This window comes from Rhipicephalus sanguineus, chromosome 8, assembly GCF_013339695.2.
Source record: "Rhipicephalus sanguineus isolate Rsan-2018 chromosome 8, BIME_Rsan_1.4, whole genome shotgun sequence".
NCBI classification, from domain to species: domain Eukaryota; kingdom Metazoa; phylum Arthropoda; class Arachnida; order Ixodida; family Ixodidae; genus Rhipicephalus; species Rhipicephalus sanguineus.
The window spans coordinates 2,511,659-2,537,483 of NC_051183.1; the positions used below are offsets into that span (position 1 = coordinate 2,511,659).

General features: G+C 45.3%; 1 protein-coding gene across 1 annotated transcript in view; it reads right to left on the reverse strand.

Moving 5' to 3' along the window:
• Window positions 1-6,799: 6,799 nt before the first annotated feature.
• LOC125759651 (uncharacterized) overlaps window positions 6,800-25,825 on the reverse strand; it is a 31,164-nt gene continuing 12,138 nt past the window's right edge. The window contains exons 3-6 of the mRNA XM_049418674.1: window positions 25,254-25,526; window positions 23,876-24,020; window positions 20,534-20,791; window positions 6,800-6,861 (exon numbers count right to left, since the gene is read on the reverse strand). Of these exons, the coding sequence (XP_049274631.1) occupies window positions 6,800-6,861; window positions 20,534-20,791; window positions 23,876-24,020; window positions 25,254-25,526 (738 nt within the window). The remainder of the gene's footprint in view (window positions 6,862-20,533; window positions 20,792-23,875; window positions 24,021-25,253; window positions 25,527-25,825) is intronic.

Sequence of the window (25,825 nt, forward strand, 5' to 3'; positions counted from 1 at the left end):
TCAAACAACAGTACGCATGTTCAGCTCGACAGGAAATGTTACTCGTAGATTGCCCACAGTTAGACTTTTGTACACTGATAGGCCCCAGCAGCTGCAACGTCACTTTTTCCCCCACGAGCCGCATTTATTTTGTGAGCTACACCAATCACGGGGAATGCGTCAAGGTGCAATTAGCGAATGTTCCGACAATGTGTCAAGCCGGCCATGACGCCTCTTTATTTTCACAGTAATGAAAATCAAATTCTCGAGTACTGTATGGGTAAGGGCATGTGCAGAGGCTCCTATCAACATAGACTCACATGAACGCACACACTCAGATTGATTCCAAGAAAAAAATTCCTGCTCTGTTAACAAAATAGGTCACCCCCCGTTTCATTTAACTGTCTGTGTGCAGCAAACCCATGAAGTGACACGTGATTGGTGGGAGTTGATGAACTGCGCAGCCTTGTCCGGCTTAACGGTTAGGCACTGGTCTATATATAGAAAGTGACAATGAGACAGTTCAGCCGTGGAACAAATGGCAGCATTTGGTGGTCCAATTGAACTTTATTTGCGACAGTTTCAGGATGTATGCCCTCTGTTTGTTTACAACACTTTTATTTCACGTTGCATGATAATATGTAGTTGTAATTAGGGCTCCATGTTTTTGGAGTTGAATTTTCTTGAAATTCGGAGGGTGTTTTTCGGAACTTACTTTTTGGCTGAAATTCGGCATTAATCCTAGTTATTTTTTCGTAAATGCCCAATCCTCCGAAATTCTGAGCATAATTTTGCGTGATTCTGAATACTCCGAAATCTTAGATGAAATGGTATCCGAACACGAATACATTATAAGACGCGAAACGTATTTTAGATGTCTGGAAGGTTTGCGCGCACTACCACATATACACACAGGCACAAATACTCGGATACAAAACACCTGCGTTTATGTGCATTACAGTCTTAAAGCCTGTCGTAGTACACGCAAGCATATTTTACGAGGTTGCTGTCACTGATGGAAGCGCGCTCCTTTCTAATGATGATTCTCAGCTTTGAAAATGCCCTTTCAGCGTTTGCGGTAGAAAGTGAGAGAGCCAGAAGACCGAACGTCCAGCGCGTGGGTGCTAGCCACTGGACAGTGTGAAGTCTCCAAAGCGACAGAGGTTCAACAATGTTAATGATTTCACAGCTCTGATAGTTCGCAAAATCGCTCATGAGCTGGCGCATGTCGTCAGTTTCCAGCAGCACTAAATTCAATATCGGCACGTAGGTTTCGAACGAGTGAGGTAGCTCATGCTTTACATATGGATTCACAATTTCAACGCTGTACCAAAGCGATTCACTGGTGTACTGCAGTGCATCGCAAAGGTTTCACTTATATAAATAAATAAATGTCTGTCTCCATTTTTCTGCGACAGCAGCGTAGCATCCGTGAAGGTCGGCGACAGTCGTTGAGTGGCCATTCTCGTTAAGGAAGTCCAACGTACTTGCGACCTCTGATGTTAAGACCTCAGATGGTCACGCGATTGGCTGAGAAGCGCGTGCAAACGAAACGCCAGTATAGGGTTCATTTGCACGCGCTGCTCACTCACGCATTTAATCATTGTGATTAAGCGCGCGAGTAATCATGAACAATCAAGCAATGATTAAGTAAGTGTTCCTTAGCACGCATTTCATAATTGAGAGCACAGCAGAGTACACGAAATCGCCTTAAGAGACTTCAGCCTAATCAGTATGTCGTGCACAACTTCAGGCGATAAAACAAGAGTTTTGAGCTTCTCACACTTCGTTCACTTGGCGGCGTCGCTTCTCAAGACAAAATGGTTCGCCATTAGCACAGAACATCTTCTAAAGCTTCACAAAGATAGAACCACTTGGACGGACATACAGTCTTCCGCATCTTTATGACCATGCCCTTGCCCATGGCCATGCACACAAGAGCAAACTTACGGCGCAGCTACCGGGGACCGCGTATTCGATGTCGTTTGGCGCGTCCCAGTGCCGCTAGGGGACCGTATATCAAGATGTTTTCTTGCGCTCCCGGGGTTCCTAGATAGGCTGTCGTCTCTCGCTCGGTGCACCACAAGCCGTTTATTAAATGTGTGATGGGTGCGTTCTACGAGATACCGTTGTCGTGGGGTAAAGTTCAGATCGGCCAAACCGGCCGATGTAACAGTAACCGCCCAGAAGATGCCCTTTCGATAAAGAACGGAAAAAGGTAATATTGGCCGTTCAAATCGGAGTTTATCGGATAAAACCGAATTGTCAAAAGCTTTACCAGCGAGTATTGATCAGATTTTTTTCGGATTTATCCGAAACGTGAAGCCCTAGTTATAAGTTAGTGCGTGGGGCTGATAGGCCAGCACATTAACGAGGTCCCTCATGGAAACGTAAAGAAGCAAGTTGCATTTTATTCTGTTTATTTCTGCAGAAATCCTCGCAAATTAAATGCAGCCGAGTGACTAAAGAGTGGTCGTATCGAAACTCCTTAGAGTCTTACACTCTATCTCTATTATAACGCATCTTTCAGTCGACACCAGTCCGGAAGTATATCTATGCTTCATGGATCTCTGTTGCCTTTACAAAGTCCTGTTGCCTGCTCATCTCTTACTATGAGGTGTAATCCTGATAGTAATTCAACTAATGTTGGATTGAAGCAAATATAGCACTCAAGTCCCGCAGTGTAGTGAAAGAAAGCTTTCGTGGAGTATTTTGCAAAGTATCCGCAATTTATTTTACACGGTAAAACCGGGACGGAATCATAAGACATGGAACTTGACGAGACGTTCTCCGCCTTTGCTTTGTTCTTTAGTGATGTTTTTTTCTTCTGAAACATTACCATTTCTCTCAGCAGCATTCTTACAAAAGTAACTGCCCAGTACTAGTAGCAAGTGATCATTTGGGTCTTGCGCGATGTAATTGCCACAGTGATGTTTTATACCACCACAGTATTGTCCAGAAAACATATTCTTTTCTTATGTTGAAGGATTGTCCATTCTCTTCAGTGATTTCAGCATATCGGGCAGCAGCCGCCTTTTAAATTTCCCGAAGCTCGTCTTTGGAATGCAATCTGCGAAGAATACTCCTCCATGAAGGTGTTTGTATGGCGCCAGCCTCTCTGCGTATAGGTAAAAAGAAAAAAAGAACATTGAAATCTATACCGTGTAATACTCAAGAAAGACCGTAGTTTTCGTTTTACCATTCGATACCATTAAGTATCCAAAGTACGTCGCAGAGCGGTGTAAATTAGCACCGCATTGAAATGGTAATCAAGCAAGCACTACTGTCATTCAATAATGAACACGTAGCGTGTAATGCGATTTAACGAGCATTTGGGAAGCTGCCCCTCGGACGCGGCCTACAGTCTAAACTGTGTAAGCCTTACTATCGGTGCACAAAATCACATTTATACGTTATTTTGTAACCGATAAATTACAAGGGTATATTTTAACTGATACATATATGAGGTGCATTGTAACGGATTCATATATAAGGTACATTGTACCCCTATATATGTTGATGTTATAGAAGTTGCGCAGTTGGCCTTTATTTTCTAAAACGGAAGGTAACCTCTAAAATGTATTACATTTAGGGCTTCAGCTACCGTTACATCTCTTTTTGTTTTGATTGCACTCTATAGCCACGCCACAGTGGTCTAGTGGTTATGGCGCTCGACTGCTGACCCGAAGGTCGCGGGATCGAATCCCAGCTGCGGCGGCTGCATTTTCGATGGAGGCGAAAATGTTTGAGGGCCGTGTACTTAGATTTAAGTGCACGTTAAAGAACCCCAGGTGGTCGAAATTTCCGGAGCCCTCCACTACGGCGTCTCTCATAATCAGATCGTGGTTTTGGGACGCTAAACCCCAGTCATTAGTATTACTCTATGTTTACCGCCAACCTATACGTTGGCTATGATGCCCTACACAAAATGTACACAATGTTGCGCTTCAACGCATTTTGTGCATCTCGAATTGCACCAGCAGTGTCATGTCTTCCAGTTTACTGAATTGTTCTCACAAGAGGTTCTTGTGCAGCAATTTTAATTTAAATTGAAAAATGGACTTCCCCTTGCAATACTTTTCGATAACACATTGAAAAGAGTACATAATGTGGTCGAATTGCTGTTGCATCCATATATGCTTTCTTTTTCAGTGCCATAATTCTGCATGACAATCTGTTGTGAGAACAAATAAGTCAGATATCAAGGATGACACTTGTGACCCAAGTACAAACTGTCTTAAAGAAAGACATTGTGTATATGTTCAAAAGCTGAGTGCACTCAAACCAAGGACATCCCTATAGGTAGCTGAAGCAACCTCCAAATCTAACACATTCTTCTGTGTACAGTCACTGCTTGGCCACTCACACAAATCACCTATATATAGTGTTCAGATATGCGCCACCTGTTACTTAAGCTTTTCTCAATTCTGTGTGTGTGTGGGGGGGGGGGATATAATATGCGGACCCCAAAATGCCACCAGCTCCTGCATCACTACTGTGTACAAAATAACACTTTTAGCAAAAGTTTGTGACCTTACACGCACAAAAGAAAACCTAAGGTACACACGTAATCGCAAAACGTAGTGCCAACAGCCGCAATTTGTAGATATTTTAGACTGACTATAATAATTCAGTGCAGGTGAGTGAAAGCACATTGGAAAGCACCGCTCGCAATATTGTAGTAACAGCGACATTTTTAACGAACTTGAAGGCGATTAAGTACTTGAAGGTGATTGAGAACTTGATGGTGATTGAGAACTTGAAGATTTGAGTACTGTGAGGTATGAAATGCTTTATTAGAAACATTTGGTTCAATAAGTTTTGCGTAAAAAAATTAGAGCGCTCAGACCTCTCATGTGCGGTCATAGTATAGAACTATGGAGAACGACAGAAAAGGCTCACATGTGATGCTAGATAATTGTACTTGCACAATACTAGATCCATTCCTGCACAGGCTCGAGTATATATACTGATATGCTGGCACTAATCAAGGAAGGGAATATAATGTGCGTTACGCTTTTGTAAAACAGAATCGCCAGATGAAATGCATAAATGAAATATAATGGCGCTTGTAAAATGCATAAACTAAAGAAGATATTGTGAATCTTATAAACACGCAAGTAAAACAGACCAAATAAATGCACTGCCCGTGATTATAGAAGTCAATACTGTCTGAAATGCAAAATCAGCTGCCAATGGGTTAAAGCCTCTTCAACGCACGGATCTAAGATACACCTTGAAGTCACATGTCTCACTTTTTTCGCTTCATTGCTATCCCTGACAAACACAGAAAGCAGCGAGAAAAGCACTGTACCCAAATGATGTTTTGCTTGCTTACGATCACCAAGAGACGATTCAGGTGGGCATAAAGCAGTCTTTTCGATACCCTGTAAGCTAACAGCGTAACTTTTTGCACAAGAACAAGCATTGCACCCCTGTTCCCCACAGCGGCAGGCTTGTTTCCACAGTAGACAACTTTTACACAGTGGACAACGTTTCCACAGTAGACAACTTTTCCACACCAGTCCGCTTGTGCCACAGCAGTCAGCTTGTTTTCAAGTTCTGTTATTTTAACTCTAAACCGCAGTTCCACCTCGATGCACAACTGCAAGGAAGCAATTTAGAAAATTAGGAACTGTAATATTTAGCAAAAGATGATTCAAAGAATGTTTCATGTCATAAACGTCAGCTGTATAGGTGTGAAAACTATTGATAATTAAGTGCATTCACTCATACGCCAAAAACTATTAGGCAATCGTTAATATTAACAGAGCCATTTGTTTTAACGGCCCATTTATAATTACACATTCATAAAAATCACCTTTAAAACTTCACAAAGACTTTTTTGCATTGTTATTTCACAAAAAAGCCGGACAAATAATAGCTAGCATATCAAAAGTTGAGTGAAATCTGTTAACGAATTGTGCTTTCTTTCCTGTGTGCTCAGATTTTACATTGCTTGTATTGTTTCCAGATTTCTGCTTCTTCCTCTAGAACTGAAGGTTATAATCTATATTTGTGCATTTACATACGAACATCTTTGGTCCAGTGCTTCCTTAACCAACTCGTCCAGTCGCTTATTCTTTGGCAGTTCTAATGGAGACCCTCTAACTTCATGTGTAGCCGTCGAAAATGTTGGCTTTTTAGCCAAGACACTGGACCCTGCTGCTATTTACCCAAACATGTCTTGTCTTCAGATAGTCTTGAAAGATTAGTAATTTCAACTTACTATTTCCTTCACCAAGTTGTGTTGCAGAGAGGGCCCCATGAGTTCCATGCGGTGGTGTGGGAATGTCGCCATGAAAAAGGTGTCTTATTCTTTGCATATCAAGTGATGTACCAGTCATACTTGAAAAGCTTAGGACCTGGAAAGAGCTAAACTATTAACATAAATGGCGCAGCGCCTCCTCCCGCCCCCCCTGGCAACAGGACGTAACGTGATAATGTCTCGGCATGACATTCCTTTTAATAGTGAAATGAAAGGTGTCAACAAAGAAATCTGGAGGTTAGAGGCAGCATTCTCATTTGTGGTACTTGGTTAGGGTGTTGGTGACATAACTAAATCTGCGCTTAGTATTCTTTCACGTTACTTGCGAACGTTCCTTCCAACTGATAGCATCTTTAAATATACTCTGCAATACACAGCGTTCACATTTTACATAAAACACCTACCACCTCACAGACTTGTGAGACATGAGATGCAAAAGTGCCCACTTATTCGCTGCTATAAACACGAGTATACTTACATAAACCTGGCTTCTTGTTTTCTTCAGGCTTTGGTACATCCAAGGTCAGGCGTGATTAAATCTTCAGAAGAGCATCACCGAGGGCCTTGCACGTCCAGTGACACTAGGACGTGTTGCTTCTGGTACAGGACTCTCACTGCAGATGGTTGAGCAAAAATATTGCGCTGAAGTATGCGTGTACTCCATTTCTGCATCAGCACGAAATGGAGCCTTTTCGTTGAATGCTCGTGAACTACATGAAACATATGACATTTCGAGGTTGGTTTAGCGTCAGTGAGTAAGAGAACTGACATTAAAAGAAGTGTCGTTTCCATCCGGAGCTGGCGACATAGATGTTTATGCTGTTTTTGTGAAAGCGGTCCACCTCAAGAAGCGGTTGCAGACGTGCCGAAAATGCAGGCAAATTCTGAAGGAGCCACTTGACGAATTCCTGGAATAAGGTCGGTACGTTCTTGTAACACACCGATACAGAATTACAATATTAGATACATTTTTGAACCATATTTATTTGAATAAAACCAAGACCGATTGCACAACTGTTGGTTACGTCAAGGTGTAGTCGATGCGCCTGAGCTTGTGCAACGCACACAACTACTCCATCTATAAGTGATAGTGGAGGCCACTCAATTACCCAGTGAAATGCGGTGCGCATCTAAATAGCGGGCGGGAAGAGGGACGAGCCAAGAAAAATGTTTGTAACCGACGCATTCGTCTTCGCAGCTTTCTCTGGGTGCACAGCGCCGAAGTCCGACAATGCAAGTAGCGCTCTGGCGATCGCCGCTTGAGATTTCTTACATTAGTGTAAGGACGACGCATCAACAAAGGTTGCCGCCTCTAGTCTGAAGCGGTGCCGCCAAATTCTGCGATCATTTACATCATTACAAGGCTGGACAATCCTGCATTGTGGCCTGCACTTTTCTGTTGCAAACAAAAGCCCGTGCGCAACAGCGACTGACCGAGTTTTCCTATGACAGTGCCATCCCTGTGACTCGTATTAGACGAACAGTGTCTTTGAGTGATCGCAGGATAGTACGAGTCACTGACGCTGCTACCCAGTTGCCATCATGTGTCAACGCGCCCGTCCGCTTATTAACGTTTGTCTGAATGTAACAATGTGGCATAGCCACCTTCCCATTGCCTGCTTCGCGTAACATCGATTCCGCCAGTGCATGGGGTGTGCCTCAATTTTTTTGGCCACTTCCCTCTCCCCCAGCGAAAGGCAAGCTGCAGCCTAGTTTACATCTTTCCTCGAAAGCAGTAGTTGCATAGTTCAATCCGTTGTCACGTCTGTGTATCAGGGCCAACTAAAGCACTGTTGCTGCAAAAGACTAACAAGAATGGTGACGTTCACCTTGCCGGGACCGCGAAGGAGCGCGAGTTTCAGTACACATTAAACACTTCCCCACTAAAGCGCACGTCTCACTCACGCACGAATACCGGCACCTATATTACGCTGACGAGCCGCGACACATTCAAGCGATGGGGAGTGAAGATTGCGAAAAAAAAAAAAAGATAGACGGTTTGGCTCTGCGAGACAACGTAGCATTATGCAAAAGCAAGTTCGAGAGTCGCGAGCAAAGCCAAGCGCGGTTGTTATGTCAAAAATCGTTACATTAAAGCGCTACAGGCGGGCTGCCGAAAGTGACGAAGAACGCCATGCCTGAGTGGCCTGGGCACACGCGTTGAAACGCCGAAGAGCCGAGCCCCACCGGCGACTAATACCCGTAGTGAGTTCAGCTGAAGACATGTTCTTTCCTGATGTCCGCAAAATCTCGATAGGTAGAGTACACAGTGCTTTCGCAGCAAAAGAAGTCCGTTTATACAAAGCACAAACCAGAACAATGAAAAAACACTTACCAAGTTCGTGTATGCTTCCGTGTGGTCCGAGGCAATCGCCTCAGTAGCCACACCGCATGTTTGTTGAACTCAGAACAAAGTAGCGCTCACAGTCACAAAATGCATCCTTGCAACGGCCGCGTGCTGCTACGAACAAGTGCCGGTTCGTCACTGCCACAGTCGGATGCGCACGTGACCCAAACGGTATCAACGAGTCCACCACCGTCGTGTCGAGTGCGTGTTTGTGACATCACCCCGGCGACAAGAATGTTATCACTTAACATTCAACACACATCACAAAGTCACGGGCGCGCACTGAAAGCGGTCCGAGCACCAGACGGTCACGCGCAATATCACGTCGATATGTTCCAATGGGTTCTGGGGTAGCGCAAGCACTCGCTCACGAGGACAGGGCTCTGTGCGTACGTAGGTTCAATAGAGGCGCTTGTCCGTGTATTCTTGTCAAAAAGTGCTTCCAGTTTTCGTCTAGTAGAGGAGCTTTTATACCAGATATGTAGTAAAGTATCGGTAGCTGTTTAAATAAAATATCAGCGTGACGCAAATCCTGCATTTTTCTTCGCCTCCTGAGTGTACAAGTTGATGCACAGTGTAGGAATGTAGGTGTATGGCAAATTGTTTTTTTTTTTAATTATCAAGTTACATTACTAACTATATTTATAGAATTTTCTAAAATGTAATTAAAATACTTTACAAGTTAGAGCTGGCCGAAAGCAACATTACGATACTACTGCTTTTGAAATGTAATGAGAACACTAGAGCAAAAGTTCATGATACATACAAAAACTCATGTACGCCTTATTTACTGTAAATTCGCAATAAAATCTAGTCTTATTTGCATAACAGAACCAGTTGGGATTCGAAGGAGCTCCAGAAAGGTGTCGCCGTTTAAAGAACAGGGGGTGGTGGTGGTGGTCTCTGTATTACACCCTAAAGAAATTGGACCAGTACGAAGACTGGTTTCGCTGATTTAGAGGAGATCGGCGGGGTCTTTGTCCTTCGCACAACTGAAACGCCAGCAGTGTTATACCTTGTGACATCCGTTACACCAAAGAAACAGGCCAATAGCGACGACACATCGACGACATACAGTGGTTGAATGTTGACCCGAAGGTGGTGGGTTCGAATCCCTATCGCAGCAGCCATAATATTGATGCAGATGAAATGCTAGAGGCCCGTGTGTACGTGAAATAACACCATTTCGTCATAATTTCTGGAGCCGTCACTGCCGGCGTGCCTCATAATCACGTCGTTGTTTAGGGACATCGACGACACTGGCAGGTGATGTGTTCATCGACGCCACAGAAAATGCAGCTGTATTGTTACCCAACATGTCGATATACATACTGTACCGGAGCACATCGGTGTCAGCTCTGTGCCAACAACAATTCTTGGCGATCTCATGGCAAACGCAGAGCCAAAAGTACACTGCACTAAAATAGGCATGGAACGAACAGTTCTTGGCGTTTTCATGGCAAACTCAGAGCCAAAAAGTACACAGCACCGAAATGGGCATGCGTTGTGGGATGGCCCAAACACCGGTATGTTGGTTATAGCGCAGGCGTTATACAACGCGTCTGAAGCAACGAGTTGACATACAGGTTTGCAGTTCGAGCGTTACCACTGCGCTACGGTCTACTGTGCTGTAGACACGCCGCACGTCGGAGAGGACAGCTTGGAACGTCAGGCGTCGGGGCCACCGTTTTCAAGGTGCTTGTGCGCCCCCCTGTTCTGTCCGTCTCGAAACGAAACGCGAACCCTCGTGGGTCAGTGTGCCACAAGGAGTGGAACACAACTCGGGCCACGAATGCCCACCGGCAATGAAATACAGGGAGAGCTCTCACTGCCTGCCACTACGGCAACACAAACATCGGTAGGTCACCGTATTGGTGAGTAAGACGAGCATCTGGTGTTATATGTACCATGAGCTGTTTAAGGTACAAGGAATATGACACCCTTTTCGAAAATTCAGACGGTCCCTTATGCACTTGTGGAAGACGACTCGGTCTGCTGCATGCACCTGCGTAGGACGACCCAGGTCACTCGGGCGCGTATAGGTTTCGGCGACTGAACTACGCATAGTAATAACTGACTGGTCGATGGATGCATCACACGATATCTGCTTAGTCACCAGTTCTTCAATGGCCGTAATCGGGCATTCCGGGGTTGTCGATGCATCTCTTGAATCTTAACACGCAATATTTTTTTTTGGGGGGGGGGGAGCAGGGGGGGGGGGGTGAGGCAGGGGAGTAACGTGTTTGACTGGCGCTTCAGTGAGATGACTTTGGCGCATTGATGTCTTCATTGTTCCAAGTGTTGAAGACGGCGGGACTAGCGGGACATTTCGTTCATCCTGCGGATGTACAGAAAATCCCGCGGTACGTATGATGGGATATCTGCAGGACCACACGGCGCAAAGGAATTGCACATCACGTGCTAATACCAAAGGGCGTCAAAAGCGGACAGTCGGGTATATTGGGCCGCACGGAAATTTTGTGACCTTGTTTTCTTATGTCTAGCAGACAACTGCGGGATGTCCCAACGTTCAATGCAAGTGAGGCATTGTACTTTCTATGGACCTCGGACATCATTAGATTTATTGCAAATACAGCACAAAAATGGAGACGCAAATACACAAGCAAAGTAAGGACGCAAACAAGCGTTCGTTTTGTTTTTTTCGTTTCTTGTGTGTTTGAGTCTCCATTTTTGCACTGCATATTCAGTAAAGTGATAGCAACTAGCCCACCTTCCTACTTACATGGACATCACTCAGTGGGACGTGCTGCACATATCCGCCTGCTTTGCTGTACAGGCTCCAGGCTCAGCGCGACCCTGTCTTATCCCCTATTTCACTGGTCGAGCTAATAATTTATTTCATGAGCATGCGTCATTCTTAAACATGTTAGCACAAGTAAAACTCTGCATATGGGAAGACCTTGTTGCCGCAATCTAGAGTAATGGGAATACAAAGCGGCACACTTATTCAGCGCTCTAGTAGATTGCAAACACGCTCTTGGTAGAATAATGGCACAACAGAATATGCGAATGAGGGGACAGAATGGCTACAGCGAGCAAGCACTTAAATTGGCATTAAACTCTCCTAGTAGTGGCATATATGCATTTCAGAAAGAGAATTTCTTTATTTTGCAGTAGCCATCTGTCAGGAATTGGTAGGTAATCTTTCTAGGATACCCGCACTCTATGTTTCGAGGGGATCGGTAGACAACGGACCCACGCCACGTGCACGTAAGTGGTTCGATCGTGACCAGCGATAGGTGCACGCCTGATCGAATGCGGGCTAGGGGCAAGATCCGGGAGACAAAGTACATAGAAAACAAATGTCCAAATTAATACAACACTCCAGAAGCACGCGAGACAAACAAGAATGCACAGATTACGCGCGACAAGTCTCGCTGCCTTTACGCGACGCACAACGCGCATCACATGGTCACCAGCGCCCAAAATACTAAGAACTCCCCAACTCGCTCAATAACTGCACGCAACATTAGACATACGAACACACTGCCAACATATAACCAACAGAAACAACACACGATGAATAAACAAACAATGGACGTAACACGATTAAGAAAGTCCCGGCGAGGAGGGCCATTGCACGTGGCGCTTATCTGGTGTGGATGCCTCGTCGAAGGTCCGAGCTGGTGGGCTCCGGCCTACTGCTTCTCTGTCTTACGCCGCTGGTCGAGGTTGAGCAGGTTCTCAAGTTACACGCCGCTGCCGAACACTGTCCGGACACGAGCCGAGGGTTCGGCTACGAAGTCAGCCTGCCGGCCAATGTTAGCCTGACATCAAACACTACGTCCACACGCTTCCACGGTTCAACGAACTTTGCTACCGCGGCAGCATCACCGCGCCCCCTCCACCTCGTCCCCTGCCTGACGTCAGTCACCGGAACCGGTCTTCTGGCGCACGGAAAAGCGGGAGTTTATTCCCCTTACCAGCGGCGCTCCTTGATGGGGTGGTGTGACTCCACCAGCTGAACCATCCAAGAAACACAAACAACCCACACAACGCACCCATGCGAGGCACCACTCACGACGCCATCTTTGCAACCCTTTCCCGATACGCAATGCTGCAGCTATAAGGATACGCGAAGAGATGACATACAAACATGGCCGCTGCTTCTGCCCTGAAGCACAATTCAGACTTTCCGATCCGGCTTGACATATTTAAATAACGACACGGCGATTGTAAATTAGGCTAAAACACGAGCTTGTGGACAAAGTGTGCTCTTGGAAGCAGTGATACCACACTGAAAACAATCATTCTTTATCGCAGGCAGGGCGGTAAGGTAGTGCTTGCTCCCACTTCACGCCATTGGGTCTTTCATCAGTCTGGCTGGGCGCGCGGCAGTGGAGCGGCTGCGTGCGGTTTTTACGTGCATCAAGGCCGCGTTGGCGAGAACTGACGCGTTGGGCCATCCGGTTTATTGAACAATATAGAAAGTGATCACGTGCAGCAGATGCTTTTAAATTCATTTTAGTTCATTTCAGTCCTGTGAGATATTTAGTTGTGCCGTATGAAACTATACACATATAATAATGGGAGAGACGTGGCAAGCGGATAAAACATTTCATTTTGATTTGTCCAAATTTCTTACTTGGCGAAGGGCTGTTTCCTGAAAATGCTAATCAACGTGTTGGTTGCGCGGGTTGTGTGTCTGTTCATGCGCGTCTTCGGTGGTGTTGGTGCGCCGGCTCCGTGCACGAAGTGACGCGGTGACGCTTTGAGGACGGAATATTCCTGGAGCTGCGGACAGGAGCAATGGGCGCCAGTTAACGGTGAGTGTACTGATTTCGTAGGTACTAATTATACAGCTTTAGCTGGGCGTCTGCAGCAGCTCTGCGGAAGTTATCTGCCAGCCATTTCCAACAGCAGCCTGTGTCCGCAGGGCTGTTGCGGATGCCCAACTAAAGCTGTCAGTTAACGAGTTGCCACCGCTATGCGCGTTGCTGTGCAAGCTCCCTTATTGGCCGCGAGGAGTTACGGAGTCGCCCTCTGTCGGACGCGCCTCGATTGCGTGCTAGGTAGGATACCGCCGGCGCGCTCCCCATAGGTTTTGCTGTCGGCGCTCTACAAAAACACCTCGCGGAAGCCCTCTACGGCATTTCAGTAAGTACTTTCGAAAGCAACTGTGTTCTTTACTCTCAAAATAATCATTTTAGACGAACTGAAAGCACAAGATAGTCTACAGTCGCTGTCTCTTTGCAGAAACCGAGCACCCGCTTCACGCGGTCACAGCGTTGGAAACCCCTGAACCGGCCTTTTGCGTGAAAAGTAGTCACTCGCTGAGTGCAAAATATGTGAAATATCTCGTTAGAGTAGATTGCCTGTATAACCAAACGGAGCATAACAGAAAGAAGCCTCAAGCCAGCGATCGCACCGGTTCGCGACGACTGACGGTGCCTCTGCATGTATGAGCGTCTGATGGTTTCGCTTTTGCTACGAGCGTGTTTTGGCACCGCGCTGTGAACTTTAGGCCACAAAATATGAGAATTTGTGAGTACACAAAGAACTACTGTTGCGCGGACGCTATCAGAGCAGTTCAAAAACAATTTCGTTACAACTACGGCTTCGGTGCGCATGGCAACCTTGTGATGTGCCGTCCCGACGATTCAGTGTTTTTTTTTTTTCGGTCTAAATTCGTGTACGTTTCAATGTCATTTGACAGGTTGTCTCGCACTGCTTATTGATCGGTGTTCTCAGCGGGTAAATGCCGCTGCTTCTCTTTCTTTGTTCAGTGAATTCGTTTCGTTTGGTGCTCACACAAAGCATGAGCAAATGCGACGCCTTTTTTTCTAATGCTCCTTAATTATCGATCCCTTTGCATTCCAGTGAACTTGCCGCTCTCTGTCGTCAACAAATTCATAGACCAAAGCTTCACCACTTCGAGATTGCTGGTGGAAGGAGCTGCAGTCGACGAGACCGAGCATGTAGTAGCATGCAACGCCAAGGAAAAGAAAGAAAATGCAGTAACGTTTGCCGGACTTGTTCTGCAAACGTCGGCTGTGAACTAGGAGCCTCATGAACTTGAAATAGCGGTGAATAAAACAGAAGTTATTGCAGCAACCACCAGCCGCAAAACAGGATAGTAATTATTTGGCGAGTACCCCAGCAATTTTGGCAGCAGTGTCGTGTCTAACGCCTACAGGGTGGCATCTTTCCCACGTAAATAAATGAGGCTCCAAGAAAATACATGGGGTTGGAGAGGCCCAACGTGAGTTTGTGAGTGACACATATAAACTTGGGCTTTTTAACACGTAGTGTTTGCGTCAGGGGAACGCAAGCTCGACTGAAAAAATGTTATTGCCAACATGAATGGAGCAGACAGCCGCAGCATTTGACTCTCGCTAGTCCACCAGCAAACGTCGCGTAGCTTATGAAGGCGAAAGCCTTAGATGCCTCTTCAAACGGGAAGATTGACCGTCGGCGGCGTCAAGACTAGTGACGCAAAAAATAATCGTCACGTGATGACGTCATGAAGATGTCACAGATCTCCTAAATTTGTAACTTCATTTTGACATCACCATGACGTGACATAACGTGATGTCACATGATGACGTATTCACACGACATGGTCCCTTTGCATTGCCTCCGTGATCGGCGGGCCGATCACGGAGGCAATGCGAAAATTATGTAGCTTATGAAGGCAAAAGCTCTAGATGCTTCATCAAATGGGAAGATTGCCCGTCGGCGTCCCGCGTCGGCGGCGTCAACACGAGTGATGCAAAAAATAATCGTCACGTGATGGTGTCACCATATGACGTCATCATGAGGTCACAGATCGCCAAAATATGTAGCGTCATTATGACGTCACATAACGTGACGTCACATGATGAAATATTCACACGTCATGGTCGCTTTGCATTGCTTCCGTGATCGGTCATGGAGGCCGTGCAAAACCGCGTTAGGTGCAGCAAGCTTCGGAGGGGGGCGCGGGAGAATCAGTACAATTACTGACAAGAAGAAGATGGCTTTCGCCTTCTAGTCATCTTTAGCGAATGCATTAGGAACCCTGTGCGTTTTTTAATTCAACGTATCTAAACAATCACTTGCGCATCTGCAGCCGATTTTGTGGACGCTGAGCACGGAGCCCACGATCAAGAGGTCGCACGGGAGGGTTCTGAGATGGTATCGCACGTCGTAAAAGGTAGCGCCTTTTCCATTCTGTGGCTGATAAGCATCATTTGCCTGCGGGAAGCACGCGTGAGCCATCGTCTCAATGCGCGCTGTCTTCTACTCACCGAACATCGCAGGCCCGACGCAGTAACGAAAGTCTTCGTCGCGGAAGTGCTTGTTGCACACAAGACTCGTAGCCGATGGCTACTTGCCGGTTCTTAGCTTTACAACCCATGCATCACACAGTTTCTTGTCCCGCGGTTACCGGTGCAGGCTGACACTGGGCTGCGTTGCGTAAGCGCGGCACTGCGGCACCGAGCGGTAGAACCCCATGTTCGTCGCCCTCGGAGGCAGCCACTCTATTACAATGGTTTCAATTGAGTAGAAAATGAAAGAAAACTTCCGAATTTGAACAGACCGCAGCGCAATTGGGACTTGAAAATCGTTTTCAAAGCACGCGGCAGTGCTCCACAAGCAGCCGACGCGGCCGCTGAGACCACGTGATCCTGCCAAGCACGTCACACCGACGGTGGCGCCGGCGTTTCCAGTGGTGGGCATCGACGCCAATAGTGAGCGATGCAAACAATTATCAAGGGTCATTTTAGGGGCGAAGCCCGTTCGCCCCGTAGTAGTGTGTAACCAGTCTTAAAAAATCACAGCATATCCACGGGGTGAATGATGATGAGTGGGGCGAAGCTACGGAGGGAATCATCTGTAAACCGTGAAACTCTTCCGTGAAATGCGCCCAGTACATAATATAAAGAGTGTGAAACATCGTGTACATATTAAACATCAAACTTTTATTGTACTGTTGGTTTACGTGGTCCCTTCATTATCACTTGTGATCGGTGAAATGCAAGGAAGAAGTCCGCTCCCGAGCGAAAGAGCGCCAAGAGCGACCGCATTCCCCGCTCGCCCTGTGCGAATTAAAGGCAAGGCTAGAGGGAAGACAGGACGCGCGTTCCACGACGCGAGGTCGGTAGCATGCCCAACGAAAGCCAACGGAACGCGATCGTGCAAGTGCTCCGGCTTCGCATCGCCTCCTGGTTCCATTTAGCGTCCCAAAACCAAATATATTGCTCAAGGTGTGCCTTGCGTTTTTCGTAGAAATAATTTCTTTATCATGTACATTAAGACGGAAAGTTGAAAGCTCACTAGAGTGTATCGCCCGCAAAGTATGTCTTTTAGTGTGATTTAACTCTCGTACGGCAGGGTCCTCGCGCCGTTGCCGGTCCACCTCGCCCGTTGACGATCGGGAGAGGTGGCTACATACAACTACTACTACTACACTTTAAGAAAAACATCTGGCGTTCTTTCGTTCTGCTTTTACAAAACATCTGGCGTCTTTCGTTGGTTTATTTCATCAATCAACGGCGTTTTGAACAAAATTTTTATTGTTTAATCACGCACAGGAGAAATCTCACCAGGCACTACCTTGGAGGTAAACAATGACTGCTAATGGGAATGAGAGACAGAAGAAGTCGGCTTTTAGCTAACACTTACACTTCTACTTCTACTAACGTTTCCTACTGGAACATGCCAATGGCTGCTAATGGGGAATGAGAGACAGAAGAATTCGGCTTTTAGTTAACGCGCACGCTGCGAATTTTTTATTGTTCAACAACGCACAGGAGAAATCTCCCACCGGCACCACCTTGGAGGTCAAAGCGTAAGACTTGTTACGGACTACTACGATGATTACGAGGGACGAACGGGTGCCGCCTTAAGGAGCTTCGCCCCTAAAACGGAGGGGGCGTGCACACATGAAGGCTCCCTAAAGACAATGCGCTGCGACAGTACGTGATATGTATCGCCCTCTCCTCTCCTACGCTTCCCCCTCTTTCTCGTCTCCTACAGTACCCCCCCCCCCCTATCTTACCTCGCGGCGCAGCGGCGCCGACGCAGGCAGCGTCGCGAGGCAGCGTCGCGGCAGCGTCTTGATTGAAAAAAACGACCGCTCGCGCTGCACAACCGTTCACTGACCACCCCGTATATATAGGCACTGGATTTTGACCTCCAAGGTAGTGCGTGTGTGCGATTTCTCCTGTGGGTGTTTAAACTATGAAAATTCACAGCGTACATGTCAAATTAGTGAGCTGCATGTCGTCATAACTCTCATCGAACCTTTAGTATAAACGCGCCCGATCTCACGTCGGTGATGATGTACTGGGCAGAATTCACGGAAGATTCACGGTTTACCGATGAACCTCCGCAGCTACGCACACTCATCATCATTCACTCCGTGGATATGCTGTGATTTTTTTTTTTTTTGCTGATCGAACGTTGTGTCTGCGCTACTGAATGTGCAAGATGTCGTTTTGAGATGCACTTTAGTCTAGTTCATAACATTTCCATCGACCTTGAGTGTGTAGCGTGCTTCGGCGCGTGGGAACGTTAAAAAAAGATGCCTGTGTACGGAACGCTCAGACGCACTATATATAATGGTTTTTGTTGGATTAAAGACGGTAGTTTGAGGTGCAGGTATAGTACGGTGCTTCCAGAACGTACGCGGTAGTCATTCAAGTTGTACACGCTTCACCGGTAAAGTATAAAAGCTCTAGGCTTTCGACGGCGCGCGTTGGTGCGGCCGCGGCCGTGCACTCTTCCCTCGTTTCTGTTTGCTGTTTTCGTGATTTGCATACACTGCGATGACGTTGGGCGTTATTACAGAATCGAGTGAGTGTGCGTGATTGTGGGAGCTATGTGCGGTAATTCTAGCATATGACACGTCTGATCTCGATGTCAAAAAACTTGGTTCCTGACCACGCCTGTTTGCATTTGTTGTTTCGTTGTTACCCTTTATTATGTCTGTGTTAACCACTTGTGTAGGTTTTGCAAACCTTTACTGCAATTTCATTTTCTCATCATAATATCACGTTCTTATTTTCAGATACCGTTTTTCATGGTGCTCACGCTGAACAGAAGCGACAACCTAGCAAGCCACAAGTCTGATATCTGCAGCCGTCACCACTTCTTGATTTATTCTTAATCATAAGAATAAATATGGAAACATGATGCCAATTTCTGCTGTTTATTTAGCACCATATGACACTGTGCACATCACATCCACACATTTTAGTTGGCTGTACTCATACAAGCATGTAAATGAGGAATACCTTAACTTCTTAATTGGAAATCACTGACCATCTTTTCGCGCTTTCTATATAACTTTGCTAGAAAATATGTGTTGTTTTGACGAGTTTTATTAAAATAATGCTAAAATTGAACTATTCTTTTTTTGCAGTCGCTGGGCAGAACGGCAAGTATTATTGCACTTGCTTAAAATGAATACTCCGCTATTTTCAACAGTAGTCGCGCAAAAGTAGAGCAAGGGTCAAAGGAGTAGCTTAAAATACTTGTGAAGTCGCTTGACGCTTCGGTGTGGCTCAATTGACCCGCGTAGAAGTGTTACCGGCAAGAGTCGTCTGACTCCCTATAAGTAGTAACGTGATCCTTCGGATGAGAGTCTTTCCACTCTTCCTAGAGGGTCAGGGGACTCTCCTAGAGCGAGCCGACCCTGACCCACCAAGGGAGTCACCGTGACTATTTAAAGAGAGTGCTATACGTGGCAAGTCAGAACTCTCCGAAAAGAGTCACGCATACTCTTTTTTTTCTTAGAGTGAATAACGTGCGTGAGGAGGTTGTCTACCTTTTGTTTGGCAGTGACAGTGACTGCTCGGTCGATGGTGATGACGACGAATCAATTCAGTGCTAATAAAGGCGTGTTCATTCTTGAGCTGTCATACACTTCCCAACTTTTGTTTTCTCTTTTTTTACTGCACACCGAAAGTTAGATAACCTCATATTCTCGCTCAATTTTTTTTCTCGATATTAGGGGGGCCATCTCTCGTGATTTTACGGTAATGTAAATGTTAGCCCAAAAGCTATATTTCTTAGGGCGTGTCGGGTCACTCATGGCGGTATCGGGTGGCTAGTGAGGAAATAACGAGCAAAATAGCAAAACATTGAGGTACTGCTAATTGAATGCGGGACATGTTGCAAGAAAGATCTAATTATATGATATGGACATACGAAATGAGCACACGTGGGAAAGCGCTGTTGGATGGGAAAAAATAAAGATTTCGGTAGAGAGAAGCCAATATTAGGATGAATCTTCCGGCTATATTAGGCTATAACCTGAGAAAAAAAAAGGAACCTGCGCCCACACAACGGCTGCGCGCCAGCCCTTCACCTGTGAAAGACATTCGTGCTAGATCGTTTCCGCTGGCACCGTAAGTACATTTTTTCTCGACTAATGTAAATGCTACGCATATTTAGAGTTAAAGGTTCCACGTTACTTAATTAAAGCACTATGTTTGGCCGAGCAGCGATGTCTGAATCTCGGACGATATTCATTAGGACGATACAGTTTCTGATTTATAACCAGCGATGCACACATATGTCTGTACGGGAAAGTCGACTACTTGAAACTCTCGAGCAGCGTTTGATGTCACGAAAATGAGTGATCGCTATTGAATGCAGCATTTATGCAAATTGGATGCGGGAGGGACAGCCACGCTGTGGGCGGAGCTGGCAAAGTTTCTTAGGTTGTAACCGAGTGTAGTAGCAATAATAATAATAATAATAATAATAATAATAATAATAATAATAATAATAATAATAATAATAATAATAATAATAAGGATATGTGGGGTTAAACGTCCCAAGACCACGATATATGATTATGAGGGACGCTGTAGTGGAGGGCTCCGCAAATTTCCACCTCGTGGGGTTCTTTAACGTGCACCTAAGAGCATAGTAGCAGGGGAAGGAAGGTCCGAAATTCAGAATATGCAAATTTTGCTTGTACCCACCGGCGACGAATGCTTTTATTTCTTCAGCCAGCTTCTGGTCTCCAGCGACGCCCTCTTTGAGGACGATGATGGCAGCCGGGTCATCGTCAGTGTCCTCTCTCGGCACTGGTAGCACGGCCACCTCGGAGATGGCCCAGTGGGCGTACAGGCAATGTTCCATCTCAGCTGGATTCATGTGCTTCGACATTCGGAACATGGTGTTCTTCAGCCGCCCAGCCAAGAACAGCCTGCCGTCGTTGTTGTAATAGCCGAGGTCGCCTGAGTTATGGATAATGAGAAGCACAGCGATAGTCAGTTAGCCTATCTCTTTTGCACTGTGCACGTTTCGGAAAATTGAGCTAAAAGTATTCAACCTATGCATATCAGTACAAAGCTCATCTATCAGAACAGAACGTATTTTCTTATTTTACTTTTGTCTTCGATTTTATTTAGTCTTCTGAGAAAATTCGAGCACTTCGAATATTCGAACGAATATTACAGTATTTGAACTCGCTTCGAAATGAATTTAAATTCTCAGAAATTTCGAAGTATGCGAAACGAACGAATAAACATATATAAACCGCATGTAACCCCCTGTAAAGGTGGTTTCACTGCAGTGGAGGTCTGTTATACCGTGATTACACTTTTCCAAGAGAAATCCGCAATTCCGCCAAGCTCCACTTCAAGTTTAAGTGAACATACAGTAAAACCTCGTTAATTCAAAGTCACTGGGACTGTGAAAAATCTAATTAAGTGGGTTTTCGAATTAACCAAACATACAAAAAGCGGAATGCAAGGAACTTTGAATTACTGGAAGTAATGAGAGGTGATCGTTTGCTGTGCCTGCTAGTTTGCGGCTACAAGAGTTATGTCTTCCAGCAATACCTGGTCCCAATTTTGCCGCTAAACAGGGGAACGGCGGGCCTCGCTGCTGCTAGCGCAAGAAAAAAAAAAGGAGGAGGGAAAAAAACGGTCTCGTGGTCAACTGAAATGCGCGCCTGCGGAAAAGACGTGCTTCGCTGCAACACAGTGATGACACGCGGGCAGCATGTCACCTGCTCCTCGCAGCCTCAGCGCGTCATGATGCGAACATTCGCCCATTCTTTCTGGTAAAATAAAGAATTTAATAATGACCAGCGTGACGGAATTCGTGATGTGTTCTGGGTGGAAAAGATGATCATTGAAGTTTTGAAACTAAGTTTTCGAAGTAGGCGTTGCAGGCAAGTACTCCACCAGCAGTGCAAGTGCGCAAATTGCCGGAACCGCCATTTGGTGGTTCGCAGACATTGCGAATTCCGTCAGACCGCCCTTTATTAATTCCTCTATTTTCCCAGAAGGAATGGGTAAATCATGTCGCGCTGACGTCAAGAGAAGCATGCGTCATGCTGCCCGCGTGTCACTGCTAGGTTGCAGTGAAACACTTCTTTTCTGCAGGCGCACATTTCAGCTGACCACGAGGCCGCCTTTTGTTTAGTTTTTTTTTTTGCGCTGGCAGCAGCGAGCCTGGGATCCTTCACTTGTGACTCATTAGTATCGCCACATTGCATTGCCTGGTGACTCCTAAGGGTCATCGTTTCTGCGGATTTGCGACTAAATCGGGATCGGGGAATTGGCACATGGCACCCAAAGTTTTCGAATTAACCGGGCTGGTACTGACAGCCGCTTCAAATTATCCACTCAAGTTTACATTGCAGATAAAGGGCCAAAGAAATCCTTCTAATTATGCGGGTTTTCGAAATAACAGAGTTTGAATTAATGAGGTTTTACTGTAGTACCCTCACATCGATTCATCATTTTTTAAGTTTAAAAGCTTGTTATGCCGGCTTATATGCTCTAAGTACAGTAAATTTTAAAACGTAATATATTTCACAGGTTATCACTTTCATTCTACCGAAAGTCAAATCCAGCTATTACTCAAAGTCGCTTCCACTTCCCTTTGCAGAATGACAAAAAAGAATGAAGAATGACCAAAAAGAATGACATATGCTATGCCTTGTTTCAACTTTTAAAATATTGCGCTGCTTAGTTGGGTCATGACAAATATGCTCATTTTTCTTTATAATATGAGTTATAAACTACTCGAATTCGCTTCGAAATTCGCTTCGACCAAATCACGATTCGCACAAGCCTAATTTTATTATATTGACTTTGTTTCAATGAATTCATGATGCCCGCACCATAAAGATTTTCACTAGCATTTCTTTCCTCAGCCTATACTTACTATTATATAATTATAGCTTTTTATACCATGTCTTTTTGCTTACATCTTTTCATTCACTTTTTGCTTTCATTTATCAATCTTGTGTTCTCCATAAATTTCCTGTAAAATTTTTTTATAAACGTATTATTTTTTTCTCCAGTGATGTTTAGGAAAGCAATCTTGTGGAATAATCAGGACCATTGCGTATCATCCACAATAAAGCACATTTTCAGGGATGGCTGGGAGAAACGAAAACCACTTTTTCTCGATTCGGATAGGTTTCAGCTTGCGCTGAAAGTGCTCGGAATCTAGCAATGCACAACATTCGTATTCAATCACAACAGAATACGTGGTTGCAGTGCCAGTTACAGCACCGAACATTACCGCATGTCAGATTTCAACGACTGATGATCGTATAGCTGGAAAATTATGGCTTTTTGAGCGATTTAGCTTGTACTAGCCAGCTAGGCTCCTGATCATGTGCAATGTAGATAAGCTAAAATTAGCTTTTTTTCTTTGCTTCCAGCAATGTTATGCGTACTATGCACGCTGGTAATTTTAGGTATTCGAAAGCTGCATGATACGCGTATCTATAAATATGACACGATTTAATTGAAGGCTAAATCAAACACGACAACAATATGTTTTTTATTTGAAGATTTAAGATACTGCACACCACTGGCTATTTTTTTATTCTGCCTTATCAAGCACGAAAAGTGACTGCCGGAGGCGATGGCCTCAACACGAAGCGATGCGAAAAAGCATGCGATAACATCACATATCGCCAAAATTTGTGACGTTACTATGAGTTCATCATGTCGTCACCATGATTTCAGATAAAGTGACGGCGCATGATGACGTCATAACATGAATTGTGGCTTCGTCAAAGGTGGGTGGGCCAATCCCGGAGGCACTGCAAAACCACGTGGAGCGCAGAGCTAGAGCTTGCAAGCCCCTGATTCCTGAAGCAGTGCAAATCCACATTAGGTGCAGAAAGCTGTCGGGCAGGCGGGGGGATCAAAACAATCGGCCGAGAAAAAAAAAAACAAGATGGCTTTCGCCTTCAAGTCATCTTAGGAGAATGCCTAAGGGACCGTGTGACTCCCTTAAAGAAGCTGCCTTTGTCATTTTCAATTTGAAAATTCGTCATTCACGAAGCTTACCTGTGTGTATCCAGCCTTCACGGTCGATGAAGTCTCTGGTAGCTTCGGTGTTCTTGTAATACCCACGCATGACGTAAGGGGAGTGGAATAGTACTTCGCCTGTTTCCATCGGACCCAACACAGTTTTGTTGTGGGGATCAATCACCTACGTAAAAAGAGTGGACGCAATTTATTCCGGCTTTTCGAGCACAAGCACAGATGTAGGGAATGATCACATAGAATCAAATTCGCAGGCAAAGGCAACTTTCTGCAGCCCCGTTTTTGGTTTTACTATAGTGATTATTAGTAGACAATATGGTACTGATTGTGCAAGTGTCTCAAGCGCTTTGTCGCAACAGTTTTTCCTTTCGCGTGCTCATTATTATCACTCCACGAACTTCAACTCTCACATCGTTGAAAAGGTAGAGCTAGGGTTGTCGTAAAAATTTATTAGAGGTCATACGATAATGCTGTGCTTCCACATTGGTCCCTTCAGTAAAAGTCCTAAGCGGAACACAATTTTTCATACTGGGATAATACGTAAAAAATGCCAACACAGATTACTTGTGGTACGCCGTATTTTACACTAAGTATTGCATGCTCGTAAGCTGGGTGAGCTTAAACAGAATCGTCTTAACTGATGTAATGGCTGACTGGTCAAGCGGGCAGAAAAATGCTTGCCGTGGGCCCAGTGGACCTTCCTAATTCGTTGGGCGTATCGTAGTGTTGCTGTAATGAATCTCAGATGCTGCTGTTTTTTTCTTCTGGTTTGATGTGTCACAAAAAAAGTGGGCAGCTCGCACTAGTGGTGCAAGGCTGGACTAACAGCAGAGCTTGTGGCTGACCTAGCTTCTGTCGGCTTGTACAAGCTCGACTAAGTCGTTGCTAGGTTTAGCTAGACATTAAATGACTTGGCTATGTGGAGCGTAGAACTATATTGCTTGGCGAAGTGTCTTCGTGGGCACGTGAAATAAATAATTAATTAGTATGTTCTTAAATAGTGGTGTCGTAATTAGCAAAGCCTTCATTAACAAAGGCCTGGTTAGCCTGCTCTTCATTATTTAGTTTTTAATTAACAAGATCTCATTAGCAAGCGCTTACTTCGTATGATCTTAATTAGCTAGATCGTACTTAGCGAGGTTTTAATTAGAAATCTCTTATTAAGAAGATGAAGAAGAGGACGAAGAGAACGCGCGCCGGCCTGCAATGCGCTAGAAGGTATGGTCGATCATGATGATAATAGTGTATGTTAAAACGGGACGGCCTAACGTCTAGCTTAAACAGCTCGTCTCTTAAAAATAGATCACCAAAGACGGTGATAAATCCTGGAGCATTGAATAGCGCAACCCGATGTCTTAGGCTTCTATACGTAGACTCCACTGGTAAATTGGAAACTGACTTTCATCTTTGTACCGCAGACGGGGAATCCGACGTTTCCTTGCGGTAGTTCCCCCTTCGGAGGCACAGCCAAGAAGCCGCTCACTTCGGTCATGCCGTAGCAGTCCCGCAGCTCGTCGGGCTCGAAGACGGACACGACCTCCGCGGCTATGCGACCGGGGAGAAAAATTCCTTGGGTGCGTAGTTTCTTCACCGTCGGGAGCGTCGTGCCGGTGGCCTTTGCTGCTTCAGCGATTTTGAGCAACTTTTGAGGGGTCCCATTTATCAGGTTCACCTGATGATGAAGAAGAAAAAAAAACAAAAAAAACAGCTTGTTACAACAAGTTGCTTGTTCTCTTTCATAGTATTGTGTTATTAAGGAACATATGTCATAGTATGATATATGTATAGAAAAAATATCTGTACGGCCTCTATCCGCGGTAGTTTGTGGGACCACGCTGCATGTACTGGACTATACCCTGAGACTCTACTCGTTCTTTACACGCCACATATCGTACATGTGCATAGTGCTTCTGATTATTTTTCTCTTTTCTTATTTTTTGATTCGTTGTATCTTTTCTTGCTTTTGTGTAT